This window comes from Leucoraja erinacea, chromosome 18 (assembly GCF_028641065.1).
Source record: "Leucoraja erinacea ecotype New England chromosome 18, Leri_hhj_1, whole genome shotgun sequence".
In the NCBI taxonomy this organism is placed as follows: domain Eukaryota; kingdom Metazoa; phylum Chordata; class Chondrichthyes; order Rajiformes; family Rajidae; genus Leucoraja; species Leucoraja erinaceus.
The window spans coordinates 39,766,158-39,781,803 of record NC_073394.1 but is presented as its reverse complement, the minus strand read 5'-3'; the positions used below and the strand labels follow the sequence as shown (position 1 = coordinate 39,781,803).

The following is a 15,646-nucleotide window of genomic DNA, read 5'->3' as shown; positions in this document are numbered from 1 at the left end:
ACCCTTTGTGTGAAAAAGTTACCCCTCGGATTCCTATTAAATCTTTCCCCCCTCACGTTGAACCTATGCCCTCTGGTCCTCGATTCCCCTACTCTGGGCAAGAGACTGTGTGCATCTACCCAATCTATTCCTCTCGTGATTTTGTACACCTCTATAAGATCACCCCTCACCCTCCTGCGCTCCATGGGATCCAGCCTAAACCTCTCTCTGTGGCTCACACCCTCCAGTCATGGCAACACCCTTGTAAATGTTTTCTGAACCCTTTCAACCTTGACAATATATTTCCTATAACATGGTGCCCAGAACTGAACACACTATTCTAGACGCGGTCTCACCAACGTCTTATACAATTTAAGACTGAGGTGAGAAAAAACTTTTTCACCCAGAGAGTCGTGAATTTATGGAATTCCTGCCACAGAGGGCAGTGGAGGCCAAGTACTGGATGGATTTAAGAGAGAGTTCGATAAAGCTCAAGGGGCTAGTGGAGTCCAGGGATATGGGGAGAAGGCAGGCACGGGTTATTGATAGGGGACGATCAGCCATGATCACAATGAATGGCGGTGCTGACTCGAAGGGCCGAATGGCCTCCTCCTGCACCTATTTTAAAAAAACCAAAAAAAAACCCCATCTTCGCTACATGCAAAACAGAGGTTTTGTATCATCGGCAAACTTGGTGTAAACCAGCAACCAACATCCGCAATACCTTCCTGCACAAAGAGACAGGGAGATGAGCGGGACAAAACTTGGCCAGCCTGTTGTACACGATAGACGTATCTCAGTGTAGACCCAGGTCGAGGTCAGCATTTTTACAAATGACCAGACACCGAATCTGCGGCAATCTTCCATCTGCTCTTTCATCTGCGTCTACAAGCAATCGCGAGTTTATTTAAAGCGTTGAACACATAATATCAAATTGACGATAAACACAAAATGCTGGAATAACTCGGCGGGACAGGCAGCATCTCTGGAGAAAAGGAATAGGTGGCGGTTCGGGTCGAGACCCTTCTTTAGCCCTGAAACACCACCTATTCCTTCAACCCGGAGATGCTGCCTGACCCGCTGAGTTACTCCTGCTTATTGTGTGTATCTTCGGTGTAAACCGGCATCTGCAGTTCCTTCCTGCACATAATATCAAATTGATCTCGGCAACATTCACAATGTCCCTCGAACGATGTTCTATACATGGTCAGCAAATAATTTCGGCCGGGTTTGATTCTTTTTTAAACCTCAATGAAAATCGGCGGGCGGAAAACTCTACAGTATTTAACAAACATATTTACAGAATGGCAATATCGACTTGGATTCACTGTTCTATATAACGGCTACCGTTAGTAAGGACATCAAAACTTGTGTCTGTAACTCAGCAAAACGCCTAAACACGATTTACAGGTGAGCTATCAGATAATCGGCTGTATAGAATGATAGTTGACACAATCCATAGAACGCCTGATGGTATGTCTAGTTAACATGTATGGTCTTATAAGAAGCAACAAAGAGAAGGGGAGGCAGCTGTGATCTTCAACTTGGATCAATACACCGTAAAACCCATCTATTTTCAGGAGTGTATGTGGTTGGCCGGCTTCCATCAGAACAACTGCATGAACGCCTCCGCTCCTGCCCCCGAGGAACACGGGCGGATACAGGAGAGAGCGGGGCATGTTCCGAACTCTTGTTCCGCTTCTTAAAAAACAAACATTCCCGCTCCCCATGCCTATTAGTTTTCTCAATGATATTTACATATTATGTTTAACTTCACTTAGACTAACAGTGCCAATTCATTATGCCTCCTCATCGTGGACAGCTTAATCCCATGAAATACAGTTTGCTGCAGCTTTATTTGATCACCCCACTTCCTTTCCATAGTACCTGTTGTGTTATGCCCGAATAAAGACATGATCGTTATCCGGCATCCTGCAGCTGTTCGCAACTTAAGCATCGACACAGACAGCCAGCAGAAGCAAACAGAAATAATCCCTTGTCATTAACTTAATGGCGAATCAGACAAACATTCCCCACTGTTCGACCTAACCCCATGTTTCCGGAGAGCGGAGTTTGACGCGCGGAGCCTATTTCAGGAGAATGGGGCTGGGTTGAACATTTCAGCACCATGGCGAGCTCCGCGAAACTCTCCCCACAACCTCGCCTCTCCGTTCCAGCCTACTCTTGTGAGTCCAACCTCCCCTCGCTAATTTACGAGTGCAGTTATTTCTGTGCGCCTTTGCTCAGCTGCTCCTCGCTCGCTCGCTCGCTCCGACAATCTAATGGATCACTTCAATGACGTAAGGCGCACTTTCTTGTCAAACGCATTATGACACTATTGTTATTCATGAAAGGAACCAGAAAGGCCCGGGCTAAATAAATACTTCTCCCGAGTGTTTCCGCACCAATCAATTTAAACCGGTTCAACCTTCTTCATATATTAATTGATCAAATTATCCATGGCGATTAGACGTTGCCCGTTTATTTTTTAGAATACCGATATTCCGAATGCTTTGAGAAATTGTGCATACGCGAGAAACAAAATAAACTTGGATGGAGTTGAGTAGGTTGGAGTGTAAATGCCAACTGATGCAAGCACAAAGAGATGGGTAAAAATAAAGGCGCCGCACCCGCATTAATTCTCCAGACTTGCACAGCGATGAGTTGTCTTTTGGCTGCTTTCCCGCCCACCCATTACACCCGGTGAGAATCCAGATCTAACTTCTCTAGTGCGTATCATTTGTAAAATACCATAAAATTATGTTGAACAGAGGTCGTCTCGCCGTTTCTTTAAGCAGTTGGTAGCGTGCACGTATACAGTTTCCGGGTTACCACACGCCGAGCCACGAAGGGTAGACGCGCCGATTAAAGTCACCAACACTTAGCTTGTGTACACGTTTTCAAAAGTTATGTTTTTGAACAGCGCAAAGAAAGAACAATTAAATGGGACATCCAATGTCAGGATAGTTTGGGATGCCTGGTTTTCAAAATGTGAGCATTGCAGATTGGTTTATATATCAAACATCCACGCTAATTAAACTCACGATCAGAGAGGAAACATATTACTATTGTTTGAAATTGAACTCAAGTATTTCTTGCCTAAATGCACATTGTATTCCGCATTTTGAAGTGGGGAGGAGTGTGTACAGTCGAGTGTGCAGAGTAGAGTGTGCACAGCAGAATGTACATACATGGTAGAGTGTGCACAGCAGAATGTACATACATGGCAGAGTGTGTACAGTAGAATGTACATACATGGTGGAGTGTGCACAGTTTTTACATTTTGTAATTTTTTTTTCATTTTTAATCAAAGAATATTAATTTAATTACGATAGAAAACAAACCCGTGGTAACACACTCACCACCATAGTACATAATCACCAAATTATCTGAGACACTAAATTTTCAAATAACTATAATACAATCCTTTTTGAGGAACATTCCACCCAGAGTGTGTCCTCTGTGAATTGTATACACTGTAGTGTACACAGTGGAATTGGTACAAGAGAATGTACACAATATATACACATTTTTTTGTTTTTTTGTATCAAAAATAACTTATTTGATTACCAACACGAGACAGAAACACAAAACCCCAAAACCATGGTGACACACCCACCACCATATTACAGAATCACCAAACCATTCAAACATTAAATTACAAACTATGTTACAAATAACACCACCCTCTCTAACCCCACCCGGGCGCGGGCATAACCCCGGTAAAGGGGCAAGTATCTGGCTCAGGCAAAGCCCTCGTCCACCTGGCGCCGTGACTCGCGGATGGCCAGCTTGGCCAGGCCTAGGAGCAACCCAACCAAGACATCTTCAGCCCTGCCCGCTCCCTAGATCCCGTCATCAGTCGTTCAGTCACTGACAGCAGAGCCACTCCTCCCCCTACAGACCCTTGGTGGAGTGGCAGTGCCCCTTGCCCTCCAGACCCTGGCTACAAGGGGCGCTCTACTGGTCCCTCTACCCTCATCAGGAACGAAGCTGTTCTTGGGCTTGGCGTCCTCCAGGGCTTCCACGGACCTGAGCTGACGCCGGGCATTCCCCTGCACCTCTTTACCCCTCCCCCTCCTTTTGAGGAAGAGGTTAGCGTATACACATGGTAAAGTATGTACAGTAGTGTGCACACTAGCCAGCAGAGTGCACTGTACATAGTAGAATGTACACAGTCGAGGGTGTACGCGCAAGTATGAACAGTGTAGCGTACACGATTGTGTGAACGGGCGAGTGTACACAGTGAATTGTACACAGCAGTGTGTGCACAGTTTTTTAATTAAACTGATAAGAAAAGATGCTGCACTCGATCTTAGCCAACGTGTGTGCACAGTGTAGGTGTGAAAGGCGTGTGGACAGTGGAGTGTATACTGTAGAGTGTACACAGTATAGCGTATACAGTATAGTGTGCAGGGCGGGTGTGCACAGTTTTTTGTTTTATTTGTATCAAAAAATAATCTATTTAATTTCAACACGATACAAAAACCAAAAACAAACCAAATGGCGGACCAATTGAATAACTACTTTGGTTCCGTCTTCACTATGGAAGACATAAATGATCTGCCGGAAATAGCAGGGGACTGCGGGTCAAAGGAGTTGGAACAATTAAGTGAATTCCAGGTTAGTCGGGAAGTGGTGTTGGGTAAATTGAATGGATTAAAGGCCGATAAATCCCCAGGGCCAGATAGGCTGCATCACAGAGTACTTAAGGAAGTAGCTCCAGAAATAGTGGATGTATTAGTAATAATCTTTCAAAACTCTAGATTCTGGAGTAGTTCCAGAGGATTGGCGGGTAGCAAACGTAACCCCACTTTTTAAGAAGGGAGGGAGAGAGAAAACGGGGAATTACAGACCAGTTAGTCTAACATCGGTAGTGGGGAAACTGCTAGAGTCAGTTATTAAAGATGGGATAGCAGCACATTTGGAAAGTGGTGAAATCATTGGACAAAGTCAGCATGGATTTACGAAAGGTAAATCATGTCTGACGAATCTTATAGAATTTTTCGAGGATGTAACTAGTAGCGTGGATAGGGGAGAACCAGTGGATGTGGTGTATCTGGACTTCCAGAAGGCTTTCGACAAGGTCCCACATAAGAGATTAGTATACAAACTTAAAGCACACGGCATTGGGGGTTCAGTATTGATGTGGATAGAGAACTGGCTGGCGAACAGGAAGCAAAGAGTAGGAGTAAACGGGTCCTTTTCACAATGGCAGGCAGTGACTAGTGGGGTACCGCAAGGCTCAGTGCTGGGACCCCAGCTATTTACAATATATATTAATGATCTGGATGAAGGAATTGAAGGCAATATCTCCAAGTTTGCGGATGACACTAAGCTGGGGGCAGTGTTAGCTGTGAAGAGGATGCTAGGAGACTGCAAGGGGACTTGGATAGGCTGGGTGAGTGGGCAAATGTTTGGCAGATGCAGTATAATGTGGATAAATGTGAGGTTATCCATTTTGGTGGCAAAAACGGGAAAGCAGACTATTATCTAAATGATGGCCGATTGGGAAAGGGGGAGATGCAGCGAGATCTGGGTGTCATGGTACACCAGTCATTGAAGGTAGGCATGCAGGTGCAGCAGGCAGTAAAGAAAGCGAATGGTATGTTGGCTTTCACAGCAAAATGGATTTGAGTATAGGAGCAGGGAGGTTCTACTGCAGTTATACAGGGTCTTGGTGAGACTACACCTGGAGTATTGCGTACAGTTTTGGTCTCCTAATCTGAGGAAAGACATTTTTGCCATAGAGGGAGTACAGAGAAGGTTCACCAGACTGAATCCTGGGATGTCAGGACTGTCTTATGAAGAAAGACTGGATAGACTTGGTTTATACTCTCTAGAATTTAAGCGATTGAGAGGGGATCTTATAGAAACTTACAAAATTCTTAAGGGGTTGGACAGGCTAGATGCAGGAAGATTGTTCCCGATGTTGGGAAGTCCAGGACAAGTGGTCACAGCTTAAGGATAAGGGGGGAATCCTTTAAAACCGAGATGAGAAGAACTCTTTTTTCACACAGAGAGTGGTGAATCTCTGGAACTCTCTGCCACAGAGGATAGTTGAGGCCAGTCCATTGGCTATATTTAAGAGGGAGTTAGATGTGGCCCTTGTGGCTAAGGGGGTCAGAGGGTATGGAGAGAAGGCAGGTACGGGATACTGAGTTGGTTGATCAGCCATGATCATATTGAATGGCGGTGCAGGCTCGAAGGGCCGAATGGCCTACTCCTGCACCTAATTTCTATGTTTCTATGTTTCTAAAAACCGTGGTGAGATACCCACCACCATATTACAAAATCATCAAACGACGATGTTATAAATATTCTAATACCTACTATACAATCCCGGAAAAGGGGCAAGCATCTGGCTCGGACAGAGCCCTCTTCCGCCTGTCGCCGTGACTCACGGATGGCCAGCTTGGCCAGGCCCAGGAGCAACCCAACCAGGACATCTTCAGCCCTGCCCACTCCCTAGATCCTATCATCAGTCCTTCGGTCACTGGCAGCAGACCCACTCCTCCCCCTGGTGGACCCTAGGTGGAGTGGCGGTGCTCCTTGCCCTCCTGTCCCTGGCTACAAGGGACGCTCTACTGGTCCTTCTACCCTCAACAGGAACGACGCTGCTCTTGGTCTTGGTGCTCTTCTCCAAGTCGCCCCAAAAGGTCTTCCCTTGCTCCTCCCCCTCCTCCTTCCGAGGATGAGGTTCAGAGTGCTGGTGAGCCCGTTTGGCCACCGAAGGGAGGCCGGTCTGGGCCGATGTTGGGCTCCTTCGGTGGCCATGATGAACTCGCGGATCTCATCCATTGACTCATTGCCTGAGGAGACCCCATCCACCTGCTCACTGCAGATGGAGTCACCATCCCCAACTCCGGACACACCCTCAGTGCTCGATACTCCCGCCCCACCCTGTGCAGCTCTGCCCCACCCGCTGGTCTCTCCTCCACCTCAGTCCCCACCCTGGGACCAGTGGTAGAGGGGCCTTCCCCAGATGTACTCGTAGAGTCATCCCATCGACTACCCTCCCCCAGTTGGGCCCAGAGAGGACACTGGTGCACAAGGGAGTCCCTCTGGAGCCAGGTCCTGAGGGAGAGCAGGGCTGGTTTTCCCTACCCCCTCCCCGCCTACAGTCTAACTCCAGAGGTGTGCTCTGCGCCTCATCCTGGGTGTGTAGCTCCTGGGCTTCCTCTGGTGCCTGATGTAGGACCCCCTCCCCAACAGGAAACTCCCCCTGCTCCATATCACCTGCGTGGTCCCCATCGCCACCCTCCTCAGAATCCCCTCCAGAACATGGGACCGGGGCCGGGTGTGCAGAGAGGAGTGTGTACAGTAGAGTGTACACGGTATAGTGTGCAGGGCGGGTGTGTACAGTAGAGTGTACACGGTATAGTGTGCAGGGCGGGTGTGCATAGTGGAGTGTACGTACGGTGGAGTAGTGTGCAGGGCGGGTGTGCATAGTGGAGTGTACACGGTATAGTGTGCAGGGCGGGTGTGCATAGTGGAGTGTACACGGTGGATTGTACACGGCGGAGTGTACACGGTGGATTGTACACGGTATAGTGTGCAGGGCAGGTGTGCACAGTAGAGTGTACAAGGTATAGTTTGCAGGGCGGGTGTGCATAGTGGAGTGTACACGGTGGATTGTACACGGTGGAGTGTACACGGTGTAGTGTGCAGGGCGGGTGTGCATAGTGGAGTGTACACGGTATAGTGTGCAGGGCATGTGTGCACAGTAGAGTGTACAAGGTATAGTGTGCCGAGTGGCGTGCCCCGTGAATGGGTTGCGGCAGGGGAAGGCGCTTGCAATGGAAGGAGGGGGCGGCAGAAGTCGCTCTGCACGAACTGGCTGATCCACCCCGGCTGGCATTTAAAAGTCACGTCATGTTACTGTTTTTTTGGGAACCATTAAAAAAAACCTAATTGATGGAGATGATTTTCCAGACCGTTCATTAATCGTGTGATTTGCTTTATGTTAAATGACCTCAAAGCCAGTAAACCTGTATCGACTGTTTCACGTGATATATAACTTTGTGAATGAACGCCGACGTCAATGGCAGGGAGAGGCACTGAATGGCAGAGTGGTGCGGGATGGGTGTTTGATTGGCAGAGAGCTGACGAGCGACACCCACTCGTAGCGCAGCGCCAGAGCCGGCGGCGGGGGCTATAAAAGGATAGGTGCTGGGCAGCCAACAGCCAAGCTAAAGCAGACACTTGCTTCCTCAATTCTTCCCAAAGAAAGGCATTGTCCAGGTAAGAGGGAGCTGTTTGCTGCATCTCTATGCATGTTTGTGAAAATGTGTAAGAACTCTTGGTTATTCTACAAGCCTGGCTTGTGTTTGCTGTACTTCCATTGGACTTTTGCAGTTATGTGAAAACTTCAGGTAGACTGGAAATCCTTATTTTGAAGGATTATTGATCTTTAAACTAGAGGGATGCTGAGTTGAGCTCCAAGATATTATTTCCATTGAGGTTTATTCATCGGGGTAGATTTACCGCGAACCATTTAATGTTTTTCAACGTGTGGGAATATATTTCACTGTAGCGCCCAGTGTGCTTCGTGTTATAATTTGCATGTAAGTCTTTCTTTGATTTGGGAAATAATTTGCAACGCCCGAATTTGACAAAAATACCAAGGCATCTATCTTTATCGCCCGCATTAGATTCGGCAAGTACAAGCTATACAACTAGTTTTATTTAAGTAACAAAATGCAAAGAGCATCTTGTGGAGACGTTTTGCACAGATGGCCTGGCCATTCGGGCTGCATTTCTGTCTTCCCCCGGTCACTTTACCCACATTCCGAGCCCTTTTCCGAATGGTGATTGAGGGCAGTGAATGTGGACGGATCCCGGCGGAGCGGCCGCAATGAGAGTGGGCAGAAAGAGCATTGGCCACACTATCAGTTTCATTAAATTACTGCTACAGTGTTTTCAGAATCGCGTCCTTGCCATGAAGCCGAACCTTGACGAGCGGGGCCGAACTCTAATCCCATTAGCGAAATTGATCATTCATTATACAATCCATTACTTAAACGGGCAAGTCTCATCGATTGTGATATGTAACAGGACAGCTGAGTGGAAGTGCAATTATCAGCCAGAGAGAGACGTGGTCGGGCAGAAGCAAATGTTTCTTCCCATATCCTCCGTGTCCGAGTGAAGCTGCCAAGAGAACAAAACGCTTTATTATTAAAAGCAGAGATGGTTGAAACCTCTCCGGGTCGGGCAGCATTAGTGGGAATGAAACACATTGATCAGTTCATAGCTACCTGCAGAGGGTTGGCAGTGCATCCATCCAGCTTTTAATTTAGATTCCCACCACTGCATTTCCTGTGGGTTTTTTTTAGCACAAGTGCATGATTAATTGTTCTAACATTTTCTTTATGCACTGATGCTGATTGGGTCTTTTGCATTTGGGCTCCACGCCAACAATTGCGTGTTTCATCCGGATACTGGTGGTGAATCCCAACTCTGGCCGACATGAAGCAAACGGCCGGCGGCGGCGCTGTGGTGTGATGCTGGTGAAGGCGAGCTGGGCTTGGGACTGTTTGTGGGATAACAATGCATTTGTCTCTCTCTCTCCAGAAACATGGCTCTCCTCAGGATCTCCGCTTTCCTTGTGGTTTACGCCGTTTTTACATGTCAGATAAACCGCTCCCACGCAGTCCCTGTCAGGTAGGTTCTCCCTACATTCTCTGCAACTTTGCTCCGATGTGTTTTAGGAAATAATCCGTTCGGGCACATCCGTTGTGTAGCATTGACTGGAGTGTTGTAATAGCTAGGACATTCCATTGAAGTGTCTGGATACCAAAGGTTGCAATCATCGCACTGTTCATTCTGAGCAATCAATAGAACAAAAACAAAGCGGCAATGTTTAAAAGGTGTAGTTTCCTATTTATGTAATGCATTCAAAGAGTAATTGGGAGCATAATTATAAATATATCTAGCAGAGGGGGAAGCTGAATATCCAGCAGAATATCTGAATATCTAGCAGAGGGGGAAGCTGAAGGAGGGGGGTCATGTTTAGCAGGGATTCCAATATTCGTTTTTTGTGTGTTGTTGAAGTACTTAGTTGGCGATGAGTATTGTTTTCAATCGGGGCCACGGTTAGCGCGGGGTAAGAAAGAGGCTTCAGTTTCAGCTGCTGCTCCGGAGCCTCAGTGCAAATCTCTCTCGACTGGTTGTGCAGGGCGGGCCGACCGGGGACATCCTCTGGATGTGTCCTAATCTCTCGTGGGCGAAGATGACAGAACTAAGACATTGTTTCATAATTCCGGGGGGGTTATCATTGACTGCAGGCCAGAACAGTGTCCTTTCCTGTAGAAACCAAGCGCTGCAGTTGCAGGTTTACACCACAGATAGACACAAAGTGCTGGAGTACTTGATATCCTTTCCCCCCTCCCTCAGGATTGCAAGAGTCCGAGACAGCAGCAGCTCTGTGCACATGTTTCCCACATTCCGGCATAGACTGGAACTTTGGGACTTTGTGCAAAGCTGCTGGATACACGCAAATCTTTGCATAGAAAGCCACAGAGTGCTGGAGTAACTCAGCGGGCCAGGCAGCATCTCCGGAGAGCACGGATAGGCGATATTTGGGGTCGAGACCCTTCTGGTTGTGGTAGGGAGGAAAACGCTGGAAGAGGAGTGGGGACGGGACACCTCCACTACAATCAGTCTGACCCGAAACTTCAGCTATCCATGTTCTCCACAGATGATGCATGACCCGTTGAGTTACTCCAGCACTTTGTGGCTTTTATGTTGTTGTGAACCAGCATCTGCAGTTCCTCGTGTCGACATTTCTTGCATAGAACCTTCGGTGTCTCAAAGTGTTTGACGACCAATGAGGTCCAGCATGATAATATATTTAACCCGCAGTGGGATAAATGGCCAGGTAATTAATTACAGGACGATAAATAACATTACAGCACCTGAGCGGATCGCTCCTCCATTTGTTAAATAATGCCCGTGGTCAGTTCACACCCACCCGAGAGCGAGTGGGACTGGCCACTCTCTGTACAGACAGCAATGCCCCGTCGCTGTCGCTAGAGTACGTGCCGTGAGCCCGACATGCTGCTTCATTGCTGACTCAGCGCTAAAGCGCCACCGCGAAGCCAGGACTAAACTCGGTGCCAAGAAATCACGCAATGTAGACTGCGTGCCTCGTATTTAATAGCGAGTAGGGCGTTTTGCTTCAGATCTCCGGGCAGCAGTGAGGTCTACAGTGTGTGTATGTCCAGGCTTGTATACTCATGCCCTTCCAGTCGGTTTGTTGATCCCACGCTGATGCTGCTGCCGCACGGCGCCGGAGACCCGGGTTCGATCCTGGCCTCGGGTGCTGTCTGTGTGGAGTTTGCACGTTCTTCCGTTGACCGCGTGGGTTTCTCCCGGGTGCTCCGGTTTCCTGCCACATCCTAAAGCTGTGCGTGGCCCTGTGTAAATTGCCCCTAGTGTGTAGCGAGTGGATGAGAAAGTGGGATAGCATAGAACTAGTGTGGAAAGGTGATCGTGGGCCGAAGTGCCTGTTTCCATGATGTATCTCTGAACGACACCGGATGTGCATATGCAAAGCTACATGTACTGCAACTGATTGTGAGGTTGTGACTTAGAGCGATGCTGGAGTCATCGGCGGACAGGGTGGCGCTGAATGACTACGAGATCCGACGACTTCTGAATGCGCTGGTGAAGGAGTTCATGCAGATGATGGCGGAGGAACTGGAGCAACAAGTGCCTGCTGCCAACAGGTAAGAGGGACGCGTTCATCTGCGTCGTCCTCCGGTGCTGGGTATGGCCTCGGTAAACCTGTTGTTAAATAAGTCGAGTGTTCCCGAGCAGAGACCCTCTCTGTGACTGATTGTGGAGATAGTGAAGTGAAAGCCTCGCCATGTTGCTTCCTCGTGTCAACAAAGTCTTGGTAGTTGTTGGGCCATTGGTTTGGCCCCTGATGGTTCACCTGGATTCATTCCACCAAAGTCAACGCAAAGGGCATATGTTTGGCATTTTGAGCGAATGAGTAGATATATTTGGGTCAAAAGGTATGTTTTTAATAACCAGAATAACGCTAAATAAGTTCAGTTATCATAACTTTAAGGTTGAGCTATGCTTGCAAATTACGATAAACTAACAAGGAATGTTCTGCATGGATCAAGACGTGGATGCGAGTTGTTTTGCAATGTTGATGAATGCATGGACCAGTTTTATATGAAGCTGTTGTGTTACGTTTCGGATCGACAGATAACGGAAAACGCATGCCCGTCTGTCTGTTTGTCTTTGCAACATCCGTTGATATAACCGGAATGGCCGCAGAAGTAGCGAGCATTGGTCGCCCAAATACAGTGCATGTAGCAATTCCCTGTTCGATAATTGGAAGAGCGGTACACCCCGAGCGTGTACACGCCGAATGGCCTACTCCTGCACCTATTTTCTATTTTTTCTATGTTTGACCTGCATGATCCGCATGCGTTGTCATGAGATTGTCTTTTTGCATGTTTTTTTTTTCTGCAGCTTGGATAGTCCCATTGTCAAACGGTGCACGAGTCTGAGCACTTGTGTGGTGGGGAAATTGTCCCAGGAATTGCATAAATTGCAAACCATCCAGCGTACGGACGTGGGGGCGGCGACTCCCGGCAAGAAAAGAACCATTCCCACCCGGCTGGAAAACGAACTCTATGCAGCATACGGAGAGGCATTTGAAAGCGCCTGATCGATTCTTGTGATGCATGGATCTCAAATGCTTGAGCGATAGAGAGCCCGACTAAGCGCTTTGTTTTGTTTCGACTCGGTTTGTGACAAGGAATGCTAGACCTGGACATGCATCTTAATAAATAATTACTTTTGCTTCAAAGTTGATTTTCTCATTATATAGTTTGATCATCCTTCGTGTCTATGCAGTGTGCCGTTAAATTGAATGCTTTTCGTTTGTGCATGCAATTTGTTCAATAAACTTATTTTTCTACCAGAAATTATGTTTTTTTTGCGACGGAGGGATTTTAGCTGCTAAGATGTTTGATGTTTCATTGAACAATTTAATAAGCAGTCTAACAAATGCCCAGTAAATTACTTTAGAAAAACGCCAATACGCTTCTTAATTTATATTTAAATATCATGTTTAATTGCAGCCAAATGACACGAATAAAACAAGCCCAGTGACAATTAGTTGTCACTTCAAAAAATGATTTTATTTCTCAGCTAAATTATGCGATTTTGATGTCGGGTCTTAGATAGTGTAGCGTTAACACAGTGTCGTTGTAAGTTATGTGTCGTATTAACTGAACACAGACTAAAATGTTTCTCAGCAGGTAAGAATGAATCTTTTTGATTAACCCCCCCCCAAAAAAAACCCCTCCCCTGTAAGATCGAACCGTTCCCTGGAGGAAGGTGTCCATCTGTAGCGGTCAGACGCAGCGCATTGTCCAGTTTGTCCACTCTCAGTCCAGGACCAATCACGAACCGACGCCGATGTCCTTTTAGTAAACACTGCAGACTTAATGCCCACAAAGAGCAGAATCACAGCAGCTAACTTCAGACATCATAGTATCAACGTTCTTTAGTCCTTTCTTTCAAATACTGTTTGCATTAGTTGTGGATACAAGGAACTGCAGGTGCTGGAATTCGGGGCGAAACACAAAGTGCTGGAGAGACTAGCAGATCAGGAGGGAATGGATTTAGACTGAAAGCCATCGCCCGTACATTCCCTCCACAGATGCTGCCTGACCCGCTGACTTCCTCCGGCCCACTTGTATTGTGACGACTTGAGTCAAAATATAATTGAAGTGGGCCCCCTAGAGGAGGAAGGGGGTGAAGGAAGGTGGGTTAGGGTGGGTGTGGAGTAGACCATGAACACCAACCTCAACTGTGGGCCGAATGGACTGTCTCCCTGCTGTAAGTAATCACCTTCGGTTCCTCACTAGATCGCACCGTTTAACCGTAAAATGATTGGGAATAAAATAAAGGGATGGGGAAGTAATTTGGTGTGCACATGTGTGCATGTGGTTTAATGGATGATCTTTCTTCTTCTCCCCCCCTTCTTCCCCCCCCCCCCCCCCCCCCCCCCCCCCCCCCCCCCCCCCCCGATGGGCAGCGTCCCCGTGGAGAAGCGAGCCTGTAAAACAGCCACGTGTGCCACTCACCGCCTCGCCGATTTCCTCAGCCGGACGGGAGGAATGGGAAACAGCGACTTTGTCCCAACCGATGTCGGAGCCAACACCTTCGGAAGGCGAAGAAGGAGCGTCCAGCTGTAGATTATTTCAGGGAACTGGTAAGGAATTGCTTAGATTTTTGAATTCTCTCCAGTTCGCGGATTGTGCATGCTCCCGTTTCAATGCTGTAACTCACCACCTTGCCCTTAGTCGCCCCGCAGTCACCAGGAACTGCAAGCGCTGCAACCTGGAGCAAAGCACAAAGTGCCGGAGGAACACGGCGGGTCGGGCGGGGGGGGGGTAATAGGTGGGAGAATTGTGTGCATATTGGTGGATAGAGATGGGAACGGGTGCCGTTGGGAGCTGAACTATCCAACTAGAGTACTGGCAGAATGTGAGGTAGATGGCGTGATCAACCCCTGTAATACTGACAAACACACTCGGAAGATCAAGTCTGAACAAGGTTCTCTGATCTCCAGAGATGCTGCCTGACCCGTTAATTCAGTCCAGGACTCCAGAGATGCTGTCTGTCCCGCTGAGTTACTCCAGCATCTTCCGTTTAAACCAGCATCTGCACTTCCTCCCTAGGTCAATGCTTGATGTCTGATCCTCTGAACCTTTGGTGCTTATATTGCAGGCAGACAACAATACCTGACGAGGCAAAGTTCTTCCCTACCGATAGATGGCGCTTGGCTTGCTTCCTTCATCGCCGGAGCTCAGAGAACAATTACGCTTGGAGCTTGTTACACATTTCTTTTTAAGGACTGTCCAAACTTTGTTTTTTATTTTGTTTCCAATGCCCATCCTGTTAATCCTCCTTGCTATTATATCAATTACTTCCTAAATGTATCGTAGAGCAAGTGGCTTTTACACCACATCAGGTTTTCTACCACCGATATTTGATGGTCTGTACATGAGTTATTTAATCCCGCTTGGGCACAGTGCGCAAATGTGACTTTCAGCTGTGTGCTGTTAGAACTTGGTCTCGATCAGAATCTCGGGGATATGGTCAATGTTGCCTCTCAAGGCATGTATGTAAAATACTGTGTGTTGTGCCTTGATGTAAAACGCTATAAATGACATGATTGTACAGTATATTAATGACACCTTAAATATTGTATCAATTCTGACATTCGCAAGATTAAAATATTTTCGATATATTGAAGTTGGCGTGAAGTTTACATAGGTACAACCCTGCTTAGAGCGCGGAGTTTGCTGTGTTAAAGCTGGTGTCACACAGTCATACAGCACGAAAACAGGCCCTTCGCCCCAACTTGTCCATGCCTACACTGCCCCACCTGCCGCGTTTGGCCCATTTCTCCCTGAACCTTTCCTATCCATGTACCTGGTCAAATGTCTTTAAAAAGATGTCATATTTAATACTATTGACTGTCAGTCACTTGAACGTTAAGGCGACTTGGGAGCATTAAAGATGTGGTCCCAAAGAAGGATTCAGATTTCAGATGTTCCTTGCGCCCCACCCCGATACTGCGGACCCGGGGGACGTCTAGGATTCTGCGAACCGTACATTGCTCTTTTCCACA

The 15,646-nt window shown here is 47.4% G+C and overlaps 1 protein-coding gene across 2 annotated transcripts; it reads left to right on the top strand.

The window, feature by feature from the left end:
* The first annotated feature begins 8,120 nt into the window (after positions 1-8,120).
* calca (calcitonin/calcitonin-related polypeptide, alpha) lies at positions 8,121-15,260 on the top strand. 2 transcript variants are annotated; one of them, XM_055649885.1, is made up of 5 exons: positions 8,122-8,223; positions 9,553-9,642; positions 11,574-11,708; positions 14,045-14,221; positions 14,740-15,260. In XM_055649885.1, exons 2-4 carry the CDS (start codon positions 9,557-9,559, stop codon positions 14,202-14,204), a joined length of 381 nt encoding a protein of 126 aa, XP_055505860.1. In that variant the 5' UTR covers positions 8,122-8,223; positions 9,553-9,556; the 3' UTR covers positions 14,205-14,221; positions 14,740-15,260. The 2 variants fall into 2 exon arrangements, with proteins under 2 accessions (XP_055505859.1, XP_055505860.1); XM_055649884.1 differs by lacking the exons at positions 14,045-14,221; positions 14,740-15,260 and adding an exon at positions 12,469-13,230 and having other exon boundaries at positions 8,121-8,223.
* The last annotated feature ends 386 nt before the right edge of the window (positions 15,261-15,646 follow it).